Genomic DNA, 18,567 nt, shown 5'->3' with positions numbered 1-18,567 from the left:
AATAAAAATTTAGGTGCTTCTAAAATTTATTGTTTCTGAAATAAGCTGAACAATTAATTTAGAAAAGCCACCTAACTCTTTGAAAATATTTGATATTACAATCCATTTAAAAAACAATCTTCTAACGGCCTTACCTTTCGTACTTGTCTGTAGCTCCCCATAAAACTAGCATATTTTCTGTTTCCTTTTGAATTCCTTTTTTGTAAAAACCTCCCATTTTCTATCCTACTTTCTATAAGTTAATTGCCAGGTGCCTTGAAACAATACTTACGGTAGAAATCACAAAATGTATACTTCAAAATCTGAATGAAAAACAACTTTAGAATTTGTAATATTCTATTGTTAGGGTTAACAACACTATAATTTAAATACGTGTAAATACTTAATTTTGAATAAACATACATTTAATACTCACTAGTGTAGACATAATACAAAAAATATGCATGATAATCACGTAAAGTAGAATAGAGGTCAAACTTCTGTCGATATTGTGGTAACTTCTGCTACTTGCAGAGTATTTTAACAAAACAAGTTCGGCTTAAGTAATGCATTGTTAGAGTAAGACAAAACAAAGTGAGCGTCGAATACTGTCTGTAACGAGAATAAATAACAGATTTTAATATTTTTGAAACAGGTGTGACTGTTTTTGGTTCTTGTTTTTTCAAATAAATATGAAATACCTACAGCTATAAACTTTGACTATTCTATGATACTGATACGGGTGCGCGTGACCTAGTAGTTAGCTAGTTTGGAGTGTTAACCTGAGGATTCGTGTTTTATCTATTGTTGCTCAGAAACACGCTTTCTTCGCTCTTTAGAAATAGATGAGCTACAAGAGTGATAATAATATTCCACTATTCGGTAAAACAAAGAGTTCCTCAAGAGGTGACACTGTGTGCTGTTGACTGTTTTATCTCGAGTGTAAGGTTTCAAAATTAGAGACGTCTAATGTAGACTGTTCTTGTGTGGCTTCACACTAAAATCTGAAATACACAAACATTCTTACCTTTAGTGGTTTTAATTAGAAAACTGTGTCTATATCAGCTACAATGTTACGGTAAACTTTAATAAAAAGCTTTAGTAAGTAACAACTTTCATTTCTTTACATTTATATTATTTTAATTTCAGCAATAATGTAAATGTTTGAAACAAATCGCATTAGACCAGAAATAACTTAAAAATATCCAGAATAAACAAGAAATATTTTTTTTTAATATTCGTCTTTAACGTGTTATAAATTAGTTTTCACACACAAACAAGCTGGGTTCGGAAGTGGAATCAATAAGTACAAACAATGAGCTTGGAACCATCAAAGATGGAAAAATAAGTAACTCGTAAAACTTTTTAAATATGTTTATTCATGTCATATGATTAAATGAAATATTTGCGTTTTACAGACAGGAACCTATATGAAGGCAATAATCACACGAAATAAACCTTTATCACCAGCTTTCATGTTTAGAACAAAGCATAAGACCAGTTAACAATTACCTTGTGGAAACCATCGCCAAGAGAGTACGTAATTGATAGTCAAATCATAAGAGTAGAATCACTCAGAAAAGAAACTCTTTATACAATTTTGGAAGTAGGATAGGTAGACAGGTAGATAGGTAGACAGGTAGATAGGTAGATAGGTAGACAGCATGATAGTTAAAACAATGATTCATCTACTTAAGTGTAAATGTTTTCTTTTCTTTATATTGTTCAAGAATCATTGCGGCAGACTTTTGATGCTATACATAAAATAGCATTCTCTTCAAGATTTGCCACATACGTAGTGTTATTGTGTTATCATTGATAAAAATGTTTTCTCTACGAATTTATCGACCGTGTAATTATCATATTTTCTTGACCGAAGAATATCAACAGTCTTAAGTATTGACTTAAACTGAAATATATCCAAGTATTCCTGTTTCTTATTTCCAAATTAATGTCGTACGACATATTGTTGAAACGAAAGTCGCATGCCTTATCAACTTTACATCTGACATACGCATGCCCACACTTCGACTAGTTAACTATTGATTGATACAACTTTATTACAGACGGTAAAGCCAGTTGCTAGTTTTTAGTTTTAAAACATTCGTTAACTTCATGAGAGCTGTTGTTAACAGCACTTGCGTATGGAGTAGAAACTTGTTTTCTTTGAATTTCGCACAAAGCTACACGAAGGCTCTCTCCGCTAACCGTCCCTAATTTAGCAGTGTAAGACTAGAGGGAAGGCAGCTAGTCATCACCACCCACCAGCAATTCTGGGGCTACTCTTTTACCAACGAAAAATGGAATTGATCGTAACATTATCACGCCCTCACGGCTGAGAGAGAGAACATGTTTGGTGCTACGGGAAATTTGAACTCGCGGCCCTCAGATTAGGAGTCGAGCGCTTTAACCACCTGTTCATGCCGGACCAGATCAAATCTAAATATATCTTTTAAGTTCCAGTTTCAACATTAATTTATACGATTGTGATGGAATCGATTAGATAACTCCCATATTTTCAATTTCATAATTGTATTAATTTTTACAGTAGAATAAAAGAAGTAGTGAAATATTCTAATTCATTGAAATAAAAATTAAATTACAACTCACTGAATGTAAACAAGACTTTTACATGAGTACACTGTATTACAAAAATTAAAATTTCAGATAAATGGTAAAACTGGAATATCATCCTGTACACGAATGTCTTCACGATTGTAAATAAAATATATTATGTAGATCTTAATGTCGCATTAACTTTTGTCTTTTCAAAAATCAAACAAATTAATTGGTAGAATGCTGTTTCAAATTATCTAACTTGAGATTGCGAAGTGACAAACAGTTAGTGTTGACAATCCAAATTCACTGTAAAGAAGAAATTATTCGAAAATAACTTTTGTCTCAGAATTATTTCTGCACTAATGAACGAAACCCAGAGCTTAAAAGTCTGTGGCAACGTTTAAAAGACTAGTGCGGAATTTATCTCCTGGTATAAACGAGCAATCTGATCAAACTCTGTGTTACATTATGTAGTCGCTACCACACATGATGAAATATGAAACGTTTTCATAAACTAGATGATAAATGTCACAGAACGAGCCCCCAGGTTAAATGAATTATCCATTTCCAAGTTACTAGCTCATTTTCTTACCTCAAGGGTCTCTTTCATCTGCGTAGTAACTAAATGATATAATAATATATAATTTTCTGAAAAGTTCAATCGCACTATTCAAGATAAATTCATATAGTAATTTCTGTAAGTTGTATTTCTATGCTAGGCTATAATAGAGAAATTAACGAATATGGAATGGAGAAACGTTCAGACATTTGTTCTTTGTTTCCTAAAATAAAACATTTGCCAAACACAACACAAATTAACAAACCATAATATTCTTTGAATGAAAGTATGATATATCGATTTAGAGCGGTTCGTTTCCCTCTTCTAATAGCCATTAGCGTTATTGTATCACCGGAAAGCGACTAGTCAAGACAATTATTTAGAACTACAGGGGAGTAGTAATGTCGATCTAGCCATTACTACTTAGGGACAGACCGAGTGCATTACAGTTAGCTTTAATAGCCGAAACCTGAGATGACTGCTTGCAAATAAATTAGGCAGAATGGGATATTTTACTACAGGTAATCTTGCTAGCGATTATGTGTCGGTGACGGATAAGCTTAGGTGGGTAATAAAGACATGGTTTATCTCAACATTTTGTCTCGTAGCTTTTAGCATATTTTTTTTTTCAAACTCAAATGTGTGCACATGGTGCTAATTAGAGGTTTCTTTCTAACTGTTAGTAATATAATAATCATCTACTGGTAAATTACGTTGTTAATAACAACATTATAAAAACTCATGTAAAATGACGTTTTTAATAATTGTTTATTCAACATATTTAGGTATTAATCATATCATATTAGCTCATTTTATTTTAAACGATCCTAAACATGAAATCATAAAAACATATACGAAATGACTACGATAGACACTGGTTATGTAAAAAAAAAAAAGTTTATGAAAGGTAGTTAATAGTTTACGCAGTTATAATAGACAAATAATGTTATATGCGTAAAGTTTTTTAGCATACTGAGATAAATCAATATGACACTTATAATACGAAAAACATTGTGTAGCTTTATATATTTAACAATAAACAAACAAACAAAAATATTTTGTAGTATATAATAATATCAGCTATGTGTACTAAGCTAACTAAATAATATTTATTAATCTGAATTAAAATGGATGACGCCTTAGCCAAATTACCATGAACCACGATAATGGTTTATGTCATATAATTGGGACCGCAAGGAATTGCACAAAACAGTAATAGAACTTTCGAAATAAAAGCACATTAAACAGTAAAGGAACAGTTCATACAATGTTTCAAGATCTTTACTATGAACTGTTGAGGCTGCACCCATATAAAAATGAACAAATCCCACGCATGTTAGACAAGGAAAACAGAATCTCGTCAAAACGGCTTGTTTGTAAATCTTCCTTTTGTTATTACTTTTCTTTTACCACTTTTGGTATATTGCTACTAAGTAACGTACTGCAAAGGTCGTATGAGTATTGAAAAGTCGATTTGTTTCTTTTCTATTTTAAATAAGCTAAAAAACATCATAATTATAGTATAAATGATGTTATTATTATCCCTTGAAATTAGTTTTTTAACAAATAACCGGTGTTCCTTTAAAAACATACAGGATAAACACAAGAATTAAGAGCGAATAATAATAGATGAGGACTAAATGACTGTGACGTATGGTTACTCAATACTTTGTACACTCTACAAATGGTGTCTTTAGGGAACCCTTATACTGTGTGTGTAGTATAGTAGTAAAACAAAATCGATACACATAATATTAAACTTTATTGCACACGTTGTAGAATAATTACTTTAAAATACACGAAGGTTTATTTAAAGCTATGTTTTGTTTGAAAGGGCTGCTTTTCTACTAGTAAAATTTTGTTTGCGTTTTATGGGGTTGTGTCTTAGTCTAGGCGTACATTTGTCCATTGCTACACATTGTGTATAGAGGTTTCAGATACACAGAAACTGTAAATGCTCACTATATTCTCAAACAAATCTCTAGCTGCAGCTTAACATTGTCCATCTCGAACTAATGCGATTAAATAATCAGTAGCTACTATAAATCATTATGAACCTTATAAGCTAACAACTAGCTGTTCCCTATCATTACAATTTATAAAGCTAGCTACCGTTTCAAAAAAAATGTTTTGCCCATAATCGATCATAAAAAACAGTAAAGAAAATAAATACAAAAGCTACAAAGAGGGATCGTAAAAAAATGTCATTCTAGGTAACAGTATGGAGCCAAAATAGGGGCTTGTAGTTTGAATACATAATATCTTGTTTGTTACTTTTTTACGATTTGTAAGTTTTTAAATTTCCAATTTGTTATTTGTAAAAAGACCCTCAAGGTTTTTTAGTGTTAATACGACCACATTGCTTTGAATTTTTTCATCTTTTTTTACCCATATTTAAAAATTGAAACTGCCTTATAAATTAAGCAGCAAACGTTTACAAGAAATTTAAGTGTATTGCCATTCAAGTTAAAAGTTATAGTGGTAGTTACATTTTATTCTGAAGTATTGAGATAACAATTACATTTTTGTGTATCATATACAAAGTAACTAATAATGCATTTTTATAACGTATCCATAGGTTTGGACGCTATATGAAGATATATAAGCCCCCTCTCTCTATATATATATTTAAATGAGAATGCTTATGACTTTGGTATCTGTAAAACATACTAGCTCCGCCTCTCTCGCTAGTACGTGGAATGTCGGAAAGCATCGTTAACATATAAGTGGCCCCGATATTTATTACCAGAGCCCGCGCTCGTAAGCCAAACAAGCTTGGGTCGGCAAGCGAAATAGCATGGATCGTTAGATTGGTGAATTTATGAGAAGGGTCAATCCATTTCCAGCCCCTATTAGTTATATTTTTATCTAGTTTTTGGGATTCTGAGCTCGTTATTGGCCTATTGAATCAGAAATAATAACTGTTTTCTAATAGAGAAAAGTGTATCTGCTCAAAGTTGTTTTTTTTAATGGTTATTTGATGCTAAACTTGAGTTAGCGGTCAGTTGTTCTGTTGTTGAACTTACGATGTATTTTTCACCTAGTGTTAGTAGAGCTTCGTAAGAATGTACACTGTGTATAACTAGTCTACGTTTTTCTGAAACTCGTGTGTCTTACATCTTTTACTGAAGAAAACTAAACCGAAACAATTTCGAGTAGAATTTAAAAGCCTTTGTTTTAATATTTCTACTATTTTCAAGATGTCGCATTCTTTTTCAATGGATTCTCTTCTTAATACACAAACTAGTAATATGCATCCGGAAGTGGAAAATTCTTCCAGAAACAAATCCAGTTACACTACGGTAGGATGGGGTATAGGTGGCCATAGAAACTCTATCAGACCTTTGTCTTCTGAGAAGTTAAGTTTCTCTACTCATCTGCAGGTGGACAGTGTGAAGGCCGAAAGACATAGAGGATATTACCGGAAGTTGGGGGTTTTGTCTGACCTGGATGTCAGTCGAAGTTATTGCTATTCCACATATGGACTCGGACCAACGTCGGGTTCTCTATTAAACTTTGGAAAAACTTCCTCTTTCAAACCTGTTGTTCCTGTCACATGCGTAGAACCATTTTCTATCTTGCCTCTAGTTGACACGAGACTTGCACGCCATCTAGATTGTGCCACCGCATCTCTTGATGGTCAACACCGGGCATCCATGCTTCGCCTTTCGCGGTACAACCAGTCATCAGAACGTCGGCCCTTTCCACTTTCTTCGGTTAAAGGTAAGACTAGTTCCCCACACAAAAACTAAATGTATTATTTCAACATTTAATTGAAACAATTGACTAAAAATGTGTGCTTACAAATTCGTAGTTCAAAGACTGGCTTGATACGTATATATATAAAAGGGGAATGAATGACATGTTTAAATATGTAATTAAGTATTGCATGGCGATTTGTAAGCTAAAAGAAACGTACCAACTAATTGATTAAGTATTTTTCAGTGTACATTCGAATTGTTATTTCAAATGTTTGAGGTTGTTTAACTAAATGATTACTTGATTCTGAAGAAAAAAGATTCTTTAAGTATTGACGAGGCATGACCACGTGGTTAGGAAGCTTGACTCCTAATTAAAGCTTCGTTGGTTCGAATCCTCGTTCCATCACACCTGCTAGTCCTTTCAGTAGTGGGGACGTTATAATTTTACGGTCAATCCAACTATTCATCTTTTAAGAGTTGATGGTAGGTGGTGATGACTAGCTGCCTCTCCTCTAGTTTTTTACTGCTAAATTAAGGAAAGCTAGCGCAGATAGTCCTCGTGTAGTTATGCACGAAATTCAAACCCAACCAAACTTAAAGTATTACGAACAAATACGGATGATCCCCAAAATGTTTTAATCTAAACTCGTTAAACTAAAAAAAATAACGTTAATTAGTTTTTTTACACACACAAATATAAATAGTCCGAAGAGATTAATGGATTCGTAGAGTTTAAGTTACCGCGTACATCATTAGAGCTGCTTTCCTCTTCTCTTATATATCTAGTAAATATTTTGAAGAACGTGAAAAATGTTTTTAGTTTCCACAAAGTTGGAAAATACAAATTTGTCTCAGTTCAAAATATTTCCTTGATTTCAAGCGTTTTCTTTTCAAAACGAGCTGTACTAATATTTTATATGTAACGACTATGTGAAAAACTGAAATTCATTAGTATAGTTTTACAAAACAGGAACAGTGGTGTTTTTTTTTTCATTAAATCACGAATAAATACCACTAACTTTTAGATTTCACTATAAGTTATTGTAGTGCAAATTTTCACGTGTATAGAATATGCATCAGTTGAAACATTCCAAAAATCTGTGATTATGTTTTTCGTAGGGAATGTTTCATGAAATGAACACAAACCGTGCTTTCCTCGTAGCTGATTTATACCATTAAATATGGAATTAGTTATTTTATCAGTTATTTTTTCGTTTGTTTTTCTTTAAAAAAGAAAGACTAAAACCTTAATCCAATAATTATTTTGTAACGAAGAACAAATGAATTTCAAGGAAAGCTAAATTAGCTCTATTTAGAACATTGTTGTTGAAATATTGGAAGAGATATTTAGACTAAACATGTTTTGGGAAAGATAGATTTGTTTTTGAACAAGAATTAAATCTTTCTGGTGAAACACAAAATTGTTGTGACGTGTTTGAATTACTTAGTTTGTTTCAGTGGCATGAATTATGTGCTATTCCTAAACTACTTTAAATCAAATATATAAAATAATAGTAGGTGGATTTGAAATTTATTTTTAGAAATTATTCGATCAGTGGTTAACGAACTTTCATTAATATATTTTTAAAACAATTTGAAGTTTCCAAATCGTGTGAATTATGAACCTTCGCTTAGAATGTGTCAACTATGAGATTTTGAAAGACATCAGCTGTTTAAATTTAGGATAGCAAATCCTAGCAACGTAGAAATATTTCTGTTTTTCTTTTTATATTTAAAATATCTTCGGTTACAGTTTAGTTGCTCTTTTCTATTGCTTAAATAAACAGTAAATATTTTCCGATATTCCTTATATGTAAAATTAAATACTATACAGGTTCTGTAACATTGTATATTGTTAAACAAATGAATTTCTAGATTTCACTGGAATTCAACAAAATAACAACAGCTTAGTTGTAAAGTTGTCAGTATCGATTTATATCATTATCGATTTTCATTTCACTGGTCTAAGACAAAAAAACACTAAATAATTGCGTAGTCAAATTTTTTTAAAATAGTTTACAATACCTGTGACATCATTAAAGTTAGTTGTTACTTGATGTACATTTCTAACGACGTTAAATAAATGCAAAAATGTATTTAATAACTCAATATGCATTTCATTTTCTAGTGAAGAAGTAGGCTCAGATTTTTAAAATTCCAAATAATTGCTACATTAAATTATAAAATCTAATTAAAATTAAAGAAGCGTTATGCGTCACTTTCGTTGTATCAGAATCGTAACAGTGTATTTTTTTTATTATAGAATTGTTCTTACAGCAAAAGAGTAATTGCTAGTTTGAAAGATAAATTAATTTCGTGTTCCACTAAGATACTGTTTACAGGATATTTAGAAAGAAAGAATACTTTCCACATTGTTTAATCTGTTTGTTTTCGTTAATATGAACGACTATATCGTTATTCGCGTAATGTTATCACTGAAGACATGCTTGTATTTCTCTTCTAAGAACGTTTGTTCAGCATCACATTAATTATGGAGTATACTGCAAGTAGAAACAGGATGATGTACTACTTTTTTAAAAAATAAAATTTCGAAAAATTTAATTCTGTTCGCCTGCGGTTACACATATATATATTTATATCAAGCGTTTATCTATTCTCTTCTTTTAGTGAGAATAAGTCTTAGTAATGGTTGGAACTCCATACATTTTGCGCTAATACTATAGTCATAGATAAAAGGGCTAAAAATTACAAAAATGCAATTAAATAAATTATTGTATTAAAGTAATTTCTACAGTAATTGTTTTAAGTTGATATTAATACATTACTTTAACCTTGAAAATATTGTATTAAAATAATTTCTACAGTAATTGTTTTAAGTTGATATTAATACATTACTTCACCCTTAAAAATTTATAATCCTTAATTCTTTACTTAATTACGTTGGAATAATAATCATCCTATAAACAATCTGAATCATTCAATCAAATAAGTTTAACAGTTTAATATTGTGAGTTTTAATAATTCACCATTCATTCATTCACCACTCGATTCCATCGAGGAACATAGGGCCGCAATCACTTGCGGATTCTTCAACAGGTTTTTAAGTGAGTAGGTTGTTAGCCCACTGCACCGAGCCGTCCCTAATTTAGCAGTGTAAGATTAGAGGGAAGGCAGCTAGTCATCACCACCCACCGCCAACTCTTGGGCTACTCTTTTACCAACGAATAGTGGGATTGACCGTCACTAATAACGCCCCCACGGCTGGGAGGGCGAGCATGTTTGGCGCGACGCGGGCGCGTATCCGCGACCCTCGGATTACGAGTCGCACGCCTTAACGCGCTTGGCCATGCCGGGCCGTTTTAATAATTAGACCCCTGTAAAGATGTGGCTTCATGACCATCTGGTGCAGAGATGAAAAACCACCAACAAGGGTAAAAAATTAAAGCAGTCTGCTTAACGTTTCGTTGGAAACGTTCTTCTTCCTAGAAAAATAAAATTATGCTTGGTTGACCGTAGTGACGTAGAAACTTCCTTAGTTTTCTTTCCTACAATATTTGTACATAAAGCGAAATACACTTTTTTATCGTAAAGCTATACATTGAATTATCTGCGCTTTGTCCATAACGAGACATTTTAGTGTTGTGTACCTGCAGGTTAACTAAGTTATTTATGTTCATATTACTTAATCTTAGTAATACACAATCCTGGGATCCGAGATTTTTCTTAATTTATTTTATCTGAGTTGTATTATAAAACAGCTCTAACATCTCAGTTTAATACAAAGACAATTTAGTCTCAAATTATTGTGAGAGTATAATTCCTTTTTTGTTTTTGCAAAATGTTTTAGGGTGATTATAAATTCCAAGTTAATACAACTTACTAGCTTACGAAACAGCTTAAAACATTATAAAAAATCTAGCGTAGAAAATTGTAAAAGCCTCATTTGTAGATGTATTAGCTTACAGTATAGAAAATTAATTTATAGCAACGTAAAATGGTAATTCTAAATGGAGTAGCAGTTTCTAAAGAAACAATTATGACAAATCGCCAAACTATATCAACAAAAATGTTCTGAAGGTAAACAGTAATAATAAAAGTGGAATTATAAAGTTTCTTATTCACGTATTATACCATTTGACTTATTGATATTGATGTATAATTTTTTTATCAATAAAGATGCCATCACAAAAGCTTCTCCTGATGATCTCATCAGCAGCAAAAGAATACGTACAGCATTCACCAGCATTCAACTGTTAGAACTGGAGCGAGAATTTTCAGCCAACATGTATTTATCTCGTCTTCGTCGCATCGAAATTGCTACATATTTAAATCTATCAGAAAAACAAGTGAAAATATGGTTCCAGAATCGTCGAGTAAAATATAAGAAAGGAAGCATCACTCGTCATAGCTGTCCCTGTGGTCGCACGTGCACTTCTAACCGTTCCAAAGAAGGCTCGAACTGTGAAGATGAGATGTCTAGAAACATGAGATGGGAGAATAACACAATAGGATCACCCACTTTGAAATCGAGAGCATCTTCTTGCTTAAGTCCAGAAACTAACAACTCAGCATTTACAAACTGCTGTTCGTCTACGAAAAACAACGAAGGCTATTAAACAGAGAACAGTGGACTGTTTAAAATAGTACTCCGAAAAGATTTCATGTTTTGTGATATTTGGGATTATTTGGTTCACGTTATTTCTATATTTCTATTAGATATTACAAAATATGTGAAAATATTTCAAAAACGTTATTTTTTTACGTTGTGTCAGTGATTAAAACTTAGTTGGAAATCAAAATCTGCGAATAAACATTAAAAATTGTTTCTTTTTACATTATATCTCATTATAATTTAATAGATCAGGAAAAGAAATCGTTGCACAAATTCTGAGACAGCAATCTTCAAAAGATAATAAATATTTTTGATGAATTGTAATTATCAAAGATTATATATTCCTAAGCCTCAAAAAGATACATTGAACACCATAAACTAAATGTAAGTTTAGTGTGATTGTTAGTCTCAGCTCAGATTTTGGTCTAATGATTTTTAGTAAACATTTTAAGATTACTTAACTTTCTTGCTTTTATCCACAGAAAAATTCAAAATGCACTTACATGTACACAAGTGTGAAACTAGTAAATAATATGAAGCTTTTAAAAAACAAGTAAATTGAAACACCTATATTATATATTAAGTGTGGACTCGTATAAAATGTGTGGTATAACATATGAATTTTTAGAATAACAAAGTTTATGGTATAACAACTTATTTTTTTAGGATATACGCCTAAACAAGTTACATAGCTTTAACAAGTAGAAGAAGAATTATAACAAGTAAGTGCTAACGTATTATATTACGATAACATATTGCCGTGATCTAATACATTGTCAGATTTTTTTAATATAATAGCATAGACTATTGGTGAACAAAAAAATGATTGGGCAGGAAACAATGTGTATGTGTAAACGAACTATATATGCAATAAAAACTTTATTGGACGAGGTCTTTCTTTCTTCATTTGTTAAATTACCTTATTTATCTTTAATCAAAATTTTATGTTACAACCATTTTATGGTAGAGAATATAATATCGAATGATACGCAATTTCAAACAACCACTATAATATATCGCACACATATTGACGTTTTCCAAAATTATGTTATTGTTCATCAAAATATACTTTTTCTTTCACAATCAAAGCCTTATGCTTGATTTTTTTATCTCAGAACTGGTAGTACTCTTGTACTGTTAAAGTTCTAATTTCGAGACTAATAGCATTCGTATTTTGGTTGTCTGTTCCAGGATTATTTCTTGTCCTATAGTGATTTGCACTTTCGAGGCTGGAAAAATAATTTTTATGTTTGCAAAGTTCTAGCTTCAAGAGCAATGGCACTTCTATACTATAACATTGAATTAGAAACAATCGTATATGCTTTTGAGGGAAAACAACGTTCAGATAAAATAGCACATTAGCATAGTTGTTTCGCAAGACGATCGAATAAACATTAATCTAAATCCATCATATCATAATAATGAAAAAAAATAATTAATCCTCCAAGTATCATATTGTGGCAAGGCTATTGATTATCAAAATAATCAGAAAAAGTAAAACAATAGTGTAATCCATGGCCAAGATGTAGATGTACTGTCTTCTTTCATAAACAGAAAGAACAATTCTATTTGTCCTGTTTTTTTGGATGAGATCAGAAAATCAGCCAATAATTTCTGTTTCTTTGAGTTAAAAAAAGATAAGGATAATTCTGACTTTTTGATAAAATGATTAAAGGATCTAATAAATGCTGCATCTTTTTATACAATATGAGTTAACAAGTGCTATATTTATTGATCAATATAGAAGTGACAAGAAGTCTAAGTCTGGATTATGTATATAAAGTAAATTAAAATATTTTTGAGACAGAAATATTCAACGCATAACACCTCCATTGATCATCTTAAGAAGAGGAATAGGTAAGTTTGGACAATAGATGAAGTACTAAAAGTTTTTAATGACTTTTGTTTCGTTTAAGACAAAAAATAGAAGATGGATAATGATGGTTATTTGCTTGGGTACAAAGGTACAATTTACACTGAATTAAAAGATCGAATATGTTTCATGTTGAACTTCCGCGTATGGAGAAAAGGGTTTCCTAAAATCACAAATAAATTTGGTACTTCAATTCTACATTCTGTTGAGCTATTACAATGAAACTGAACTAATTATTTTATAGCATTTCTTCGGAAATCTCTTTCTCGGTCCACAATGAAAGTATTTTCCGATATATAATGTTAGTCCATTTCTGATTGGTTCATTTTCAAACGAAACTACTAAATTTACATACATTTAAACCTTTTAAAGCGCAAATACTTCAGCTATTTCGAGTAAAAACAGCTATTTTTAAATATCTAGATAAAATAAAAACAAATGAAATGAAATTAGAAAAAGCACTTTCTTTTTCTGCTGTGAGAAACTGTTTGCTAATGAGTAAAGACTTCATTTACAAATACAAACATAAAACACTCCTGAATGAGATAATAAACATAAGTATCAGTATATAACTAACTCAGTAATGAATACGATTCCGTTTGAGTGTCTGCTGATATACATATTTTTGTATTTTTTAGTAGTTTCGGATAGGAAACTAGTAACTTAAAAAATTTAACTCAACACTTTTCTGAATGTTTCATTTGAGTTAAAACTATACCAGTCTTGACATACCAGTCTTTATCAATAACTGAATATTAAGCAGTGCATTCGTTTGAGCATTAACCTGAATACCATAGACTTAGTTCAACCTTATGTACAAAAAAGCATGAAAAACACAAGGTATATTTTCTTATATCGATTAACATTTATCAGATACAAATTAATAATTTTATGTCGTATTTTCACATTCTACAGTTAAATGTTTTTATTTTAGAAATTCTTTCAATTATAAGTCTTTCAAAAGGAGAAAACGTTTGTAAAGATTAATTAATAACTATTAATTTGACAGCGTAGTTTGATTCTTTTCTAAAAAAAATACTGTTTTCAAGAGATTTTGAACTAGTACGAATCTTACATGGACAGGTGGTTAATTATCAGAAATTATGCTGCATTTAACCAAGTTAATAATGGTTTATTATCAGAACGGGTCAGATGTTCGACATACCCTGTGAACTTGATCTTATTATATGATTTATTTTTCTCACTGCTGCTCTGGTTCAACTTCCCAACGTGAAGTTAGTGAATATGTTTGCCGATTTTAATATTTTATTTCATTTGTAAGCAAGTAGTTTCGTGGAGATTCGATTTTCCTCCTTCTCTCCATCTATCTATTTGCAATGAATTGGTATCTAATTGTCGAAATACTGCCTTTAAACTTAGAATACACGTGAAATAGAACATGATCACGTGGCTTCTTTATGCCTTTTTTTTATTAGCATTTCACGTCTCCCGAAAATTCGAATTTCAGTTTTGAATTAAAAAGTTTTAATATTAATTAGATTAAAGTGGTTAAATGAATTCAGAAACAAAGAATAAATATTCAACGAAAACTGTAATAATATAATATAGAACAATTTCATTTCAAAATTAACATTTCATCTTAAAATTGTTAGCTAGACCTCAAACATTTTTTGGTTAAAGCTCTAACATTTCGTTGTTAACAAATGGCGAATATTGGTGATGATAACACCGATTTATTTCGACCAGTTATTAAGTTTCAGTTAAATAATTTTAGAAGTGACAACATCTAACACACATTACGAGTACCATAAACGGTTCATGAAACGATTAATCTTCTAAAGTATTTGAAGTAAAAAGATTGTATTCTGTCTTTATATAGTTTAAGAAATTTCAACAACTAATAAATCTAGATAAATGTAATTACCTAATTAAATATTTTTAATTAATAACTTTGTTTCTCGTGCTATCTTCAATGTACCATCTGTTGATACCTGCATTTCATTTCAAGTAATTATCAGCAGTGGTCATTAGAAATACGTGTATTAAAATGTAAACTAACAACAATATAAATCCTCGTCTATCTTAGCACTTATCCCATCTGGAGTTCTTACACGGCCTTTATAAGCCATTTAATTTCTCTATGACTGACTACAAGAATGGTGTCTAACATTTTGTGATTCTTAGAGTTTTTATATAGAGAAGTTGTTATAGCATTTTAACTGGAATATGGATCCTACTTACCGAATGTAATAACCTTTTCAAGATAAATTATCTTATACATTAATACCTCAGCCACAGCATATACATCAACGTTTACCAGCCTTGAAAGCTTTACTGTGAAGATGTTATTAACTTAATTACAATGACTAAACCCCAGTCTTCGGATTTACAACGCCAAAATTAGGGGTTTGATTCCTTTCAGTAGACACAGCAGATAGTCCAATGTGGCTTGACTATAAGAAAACACTTCAATATAAGGTACTAAATATATTACGATAGGCTCATGCTTCATAGATTTGTTACTTTATTAACACAATAATTGACACAATTCTGAAGATCATCAATGATTATGTATGCGAGGAACAGTTTTCATTATTTTTAATATATGTATTTATTACAGTTGTGGTTCAAAATATTGAGGTCCGGCATGGCCAAGCGTGTTAAGGCGAGCACAGATAGCCCTCAAGTAACTTTGTGTGAAATTCCAAATTAAAGGTAAATTTATTTCTAATTACCTTCATTGAATTTCTTAGGCGTTAACAAGTTTAATTAATTACTGTCAACCTCATTAAAAGTGGTTTTCGCTGACACTTCTCAATTCAGATAAAATAAAAAAAATTAAATGCATGAGCATGACGAATGAATCTTCCTCCAAAATTACTATGTCTCAATTTGAAGGTATGTAAATGATACATGACAACTATACAATAGATCTAACAAGCCAATTATGTGTTGTTTAATAAAAAAATCTTACATCCAGTGATCCTGAAATAAAAGTAATTGAGTAATGTGTTTTTCAATTTAAATGTTTCATAAATAACCGGTTGGTCTGAGATAAGACTAAAGGCTTTTTCACGCTAAACATGTATGTGTGTGTGTTTTCTTATAGCAAAGGCCCGGCATGGCCAGGTGGTTTAAGGCGTTCGACTCGTAATCTGAGGGTCACGGGTTCGAATCCCCTCATACCAAACATGTTATAACACCAAGGCGTTATAATGTGACGGACAAAACCACTATTCGTTGGTAAAAGAGTAGCCCCAAGCGTTGGCGGTGGGTGGTGATGACTAGCTGCCTTCCCTCTTGTCTTACACCACGCGAAATTCAAAACAAACCAGTATATGTGATTACTTCGTTATTAGGCTGAATTAAATTAAATTAAACAACTATGTTTCCATATATTAATGTCCAATAAAAAGATTCTGTTTCCTTTATTTTATTATATAAAAAACTGACATTTGTCAAAAGCTGTATAATAAAATACGGAGTAACATACAAAGATGTTTTCCAATCATTTCTTGCATTTTGTTTAAATTACACAGGTGGCTAGACTTCTGTTTTATTTGTGGCATTTTCATTATTATTATTTATTTATTTATTATTTTGAAGAGCTCTATAGTTCGTAGAGATTTTTGTAACTTTTGTTGTTTGAATTTATAATTAGTTGTACTTTAAAATTTAATACAATCTCTCCAGTTTTATAGCTGCTGAAAATGCTTTAAAAGTAAGTTAAATATTTTTACGTTTTACAATAAATTAAGAAGCAGTTATAAATATAGTTTTAACGCAGTTGTCTACGAGATGGTGTCACACCAGAAACACTTTTTTTCCAAGCCCTGACCTCCCAGTGGCATATCGGTATGTCTGCGGAACTCAGAGAGCTAGAAATTGGGTTTAGATGCCCGTAGTGGGCAGAGCACAGAAAGCCCATTGCGTAGCTTTGTGCTTATTCCCAAACAAACACTTCTCAAGCCCAGTTGTAGTTCTCATGATATGTACATGGATGTATTAATTTTAAATAATTATTTTAATGTAGTTAATAGGATGGGACGCTGCCGACGTATCGAGAAAAACAAAGGGATCGCAGAGACTTGCACGTACTAACAATATGTTCATCACGAGAGTGAAAATGTAGTTAGATGAATAACACTGTTACGTACGTGACAGGACTCTGTTTCTTCTGTTCGTATTTTTGTGATCTCCCTAAAGAAATATCCGGACAACAGATTGGTTGAGTTCGAGAAAATAGTCAGAAAGTGCACCTGCTTAGTCATCTTATTGGGAACCAAAGGGGTACTTCATATGTTATAAAAACGATAACCAAAGCCTACTGCAATAATATACTTTCTATTCTTGTATTGCAGGACGGTGCGTGGAGGGCTCTTTTTGCCTTTTGCAAACGCTGCCTGCCGAGGGAGTAGTGTACATGTTAGATGGTCTGGTTATAAATTTTCAGCTCTAATCTGTACACAGGTAATCATTAAAGGGTTAAAGAACAAAATAAAATCCAGAGCAGCACAAAAGGGGAAGTAAGGCCATTCATCTGCTGGTTAGGAAGTCATCTGTTAGGTATCTGTGACTCATATGAAGAGGTCCGAACATGGTAGCTGCCATCGGTTCTGTATTCTGAGTAGTCAAGCACTTATGGTTGACGTCAATTTATTTAAAGAGCAATCGAACTGAGAGGACTTCTATGACATATCGCTTACACACAGGCATACATCACTGGCGACACGTCCTTCAGAATTCTAGCTAGAGATGGTAAACACTTTAAAGTTAGGAAAGTTAACACTTCCGTGAGCGGCACCTCCGAGAGGAGCCACTGTCACCGCTGCGGAGTCTGTTCTCTTGGTGACGCCTACAAGCACAAAGTATGGAAATTCAGGTCACAATCATATTATATCCACGTAACATACAGCGTTCCATGTTGGTGTTATCATATTTATTAAGTGATAAATGGTAATGAAAAACTTTAGGCAATGAAGTAGAACTCTAAGAACAGTTCTAAGTCAGATCGTGAAGATAGCCCAACAGTGGCAAGGCATGGTGGGCGGAGCATGCATATCAGACACACAACCTTAACGAAAGACTTGGAGAACTTCCCGTTAAAAGTACGATGAACATATGTTTCATTCTATTATCATCAACCCTTCCCTTTGTCCAACCTCTCAAGCTGGGAAGCCAACATATGGACTGGTGACGGTGATTCTACTGCCACTCTTGCTATCTGCTAGAAGTTTTTCTTTTTTTATCGTGATTTACTTGTTATCAATTTTGGAGACACGGGTCAGAAACTGGAGTTAAAACAATGGAGATTAATACATAAAGCGCACTCTGTTGATCAAATTACTAGATTTTGTTAAAG

General features: G+C 32.0%; 1 protein-coding gene across 1 annotated transcript; it reads left to right on the top strand.

Moving 5' to 3' along the window:
• The first annotated feature begins 6,297 nt into the window (after window positions 1-6,297).
• Window positions 6,298-12,222, top strand: LOC143236347 (uncharacterized). Its single transcript, XM_076474621.1, has 2 exons — window positions 6,298-6,820; window positions 10,936-12,222. Exons 1-2 carry the CDS (start codon window positions 6,298-6,300, stop codon window positions 11,373-11,375), a joined length of 963 nt encoding a protein of 320 aa, XP_076330736.1. The 3' UTR covers window positions 11,376-12,222.
• The last annotated feature ends 6,345 nt before the right edge of the window (window positions 12,223-18,567 follow it).

Source organism: Tachypleus tridentatus, chromosome 13, assembly GCF_004210375.1.
Source record: "Tachypleus tridentatus isolate NWPU-2018 chromosome 13, ASM421037v1, whole genome shotgun sequence".
In the NCBI taxonomy this organism is placed as follows: Eukaryota; Metazoa; Arthropoda; class Merostomata; order Xiphosura; family Limulidae; genus Tachypleus; species Tachypleus tridentatus.
This window is presented reverse-complemented; position numbering and strand designations above follow the sequence as displayed.

What these genes read in the sequence shown, in the direction of transcription:
- LOC143236347 (XM_076474621.1), top strand. Translation starts at nt 6,298, where the DNA reads ATGTCGCATTCTTTTTCAATGGATTCTCTTCTTAATACACAAACTAGT. An exon ending in TCCACTTTCTTCGGTTAAAG is followed by an intron (nt 6,821 to 10,935) that starts GTAAGACTAGTT and finishes TTATCAATAAAG; the next exon opens with ATGCCATCACAAAAGCTTCT.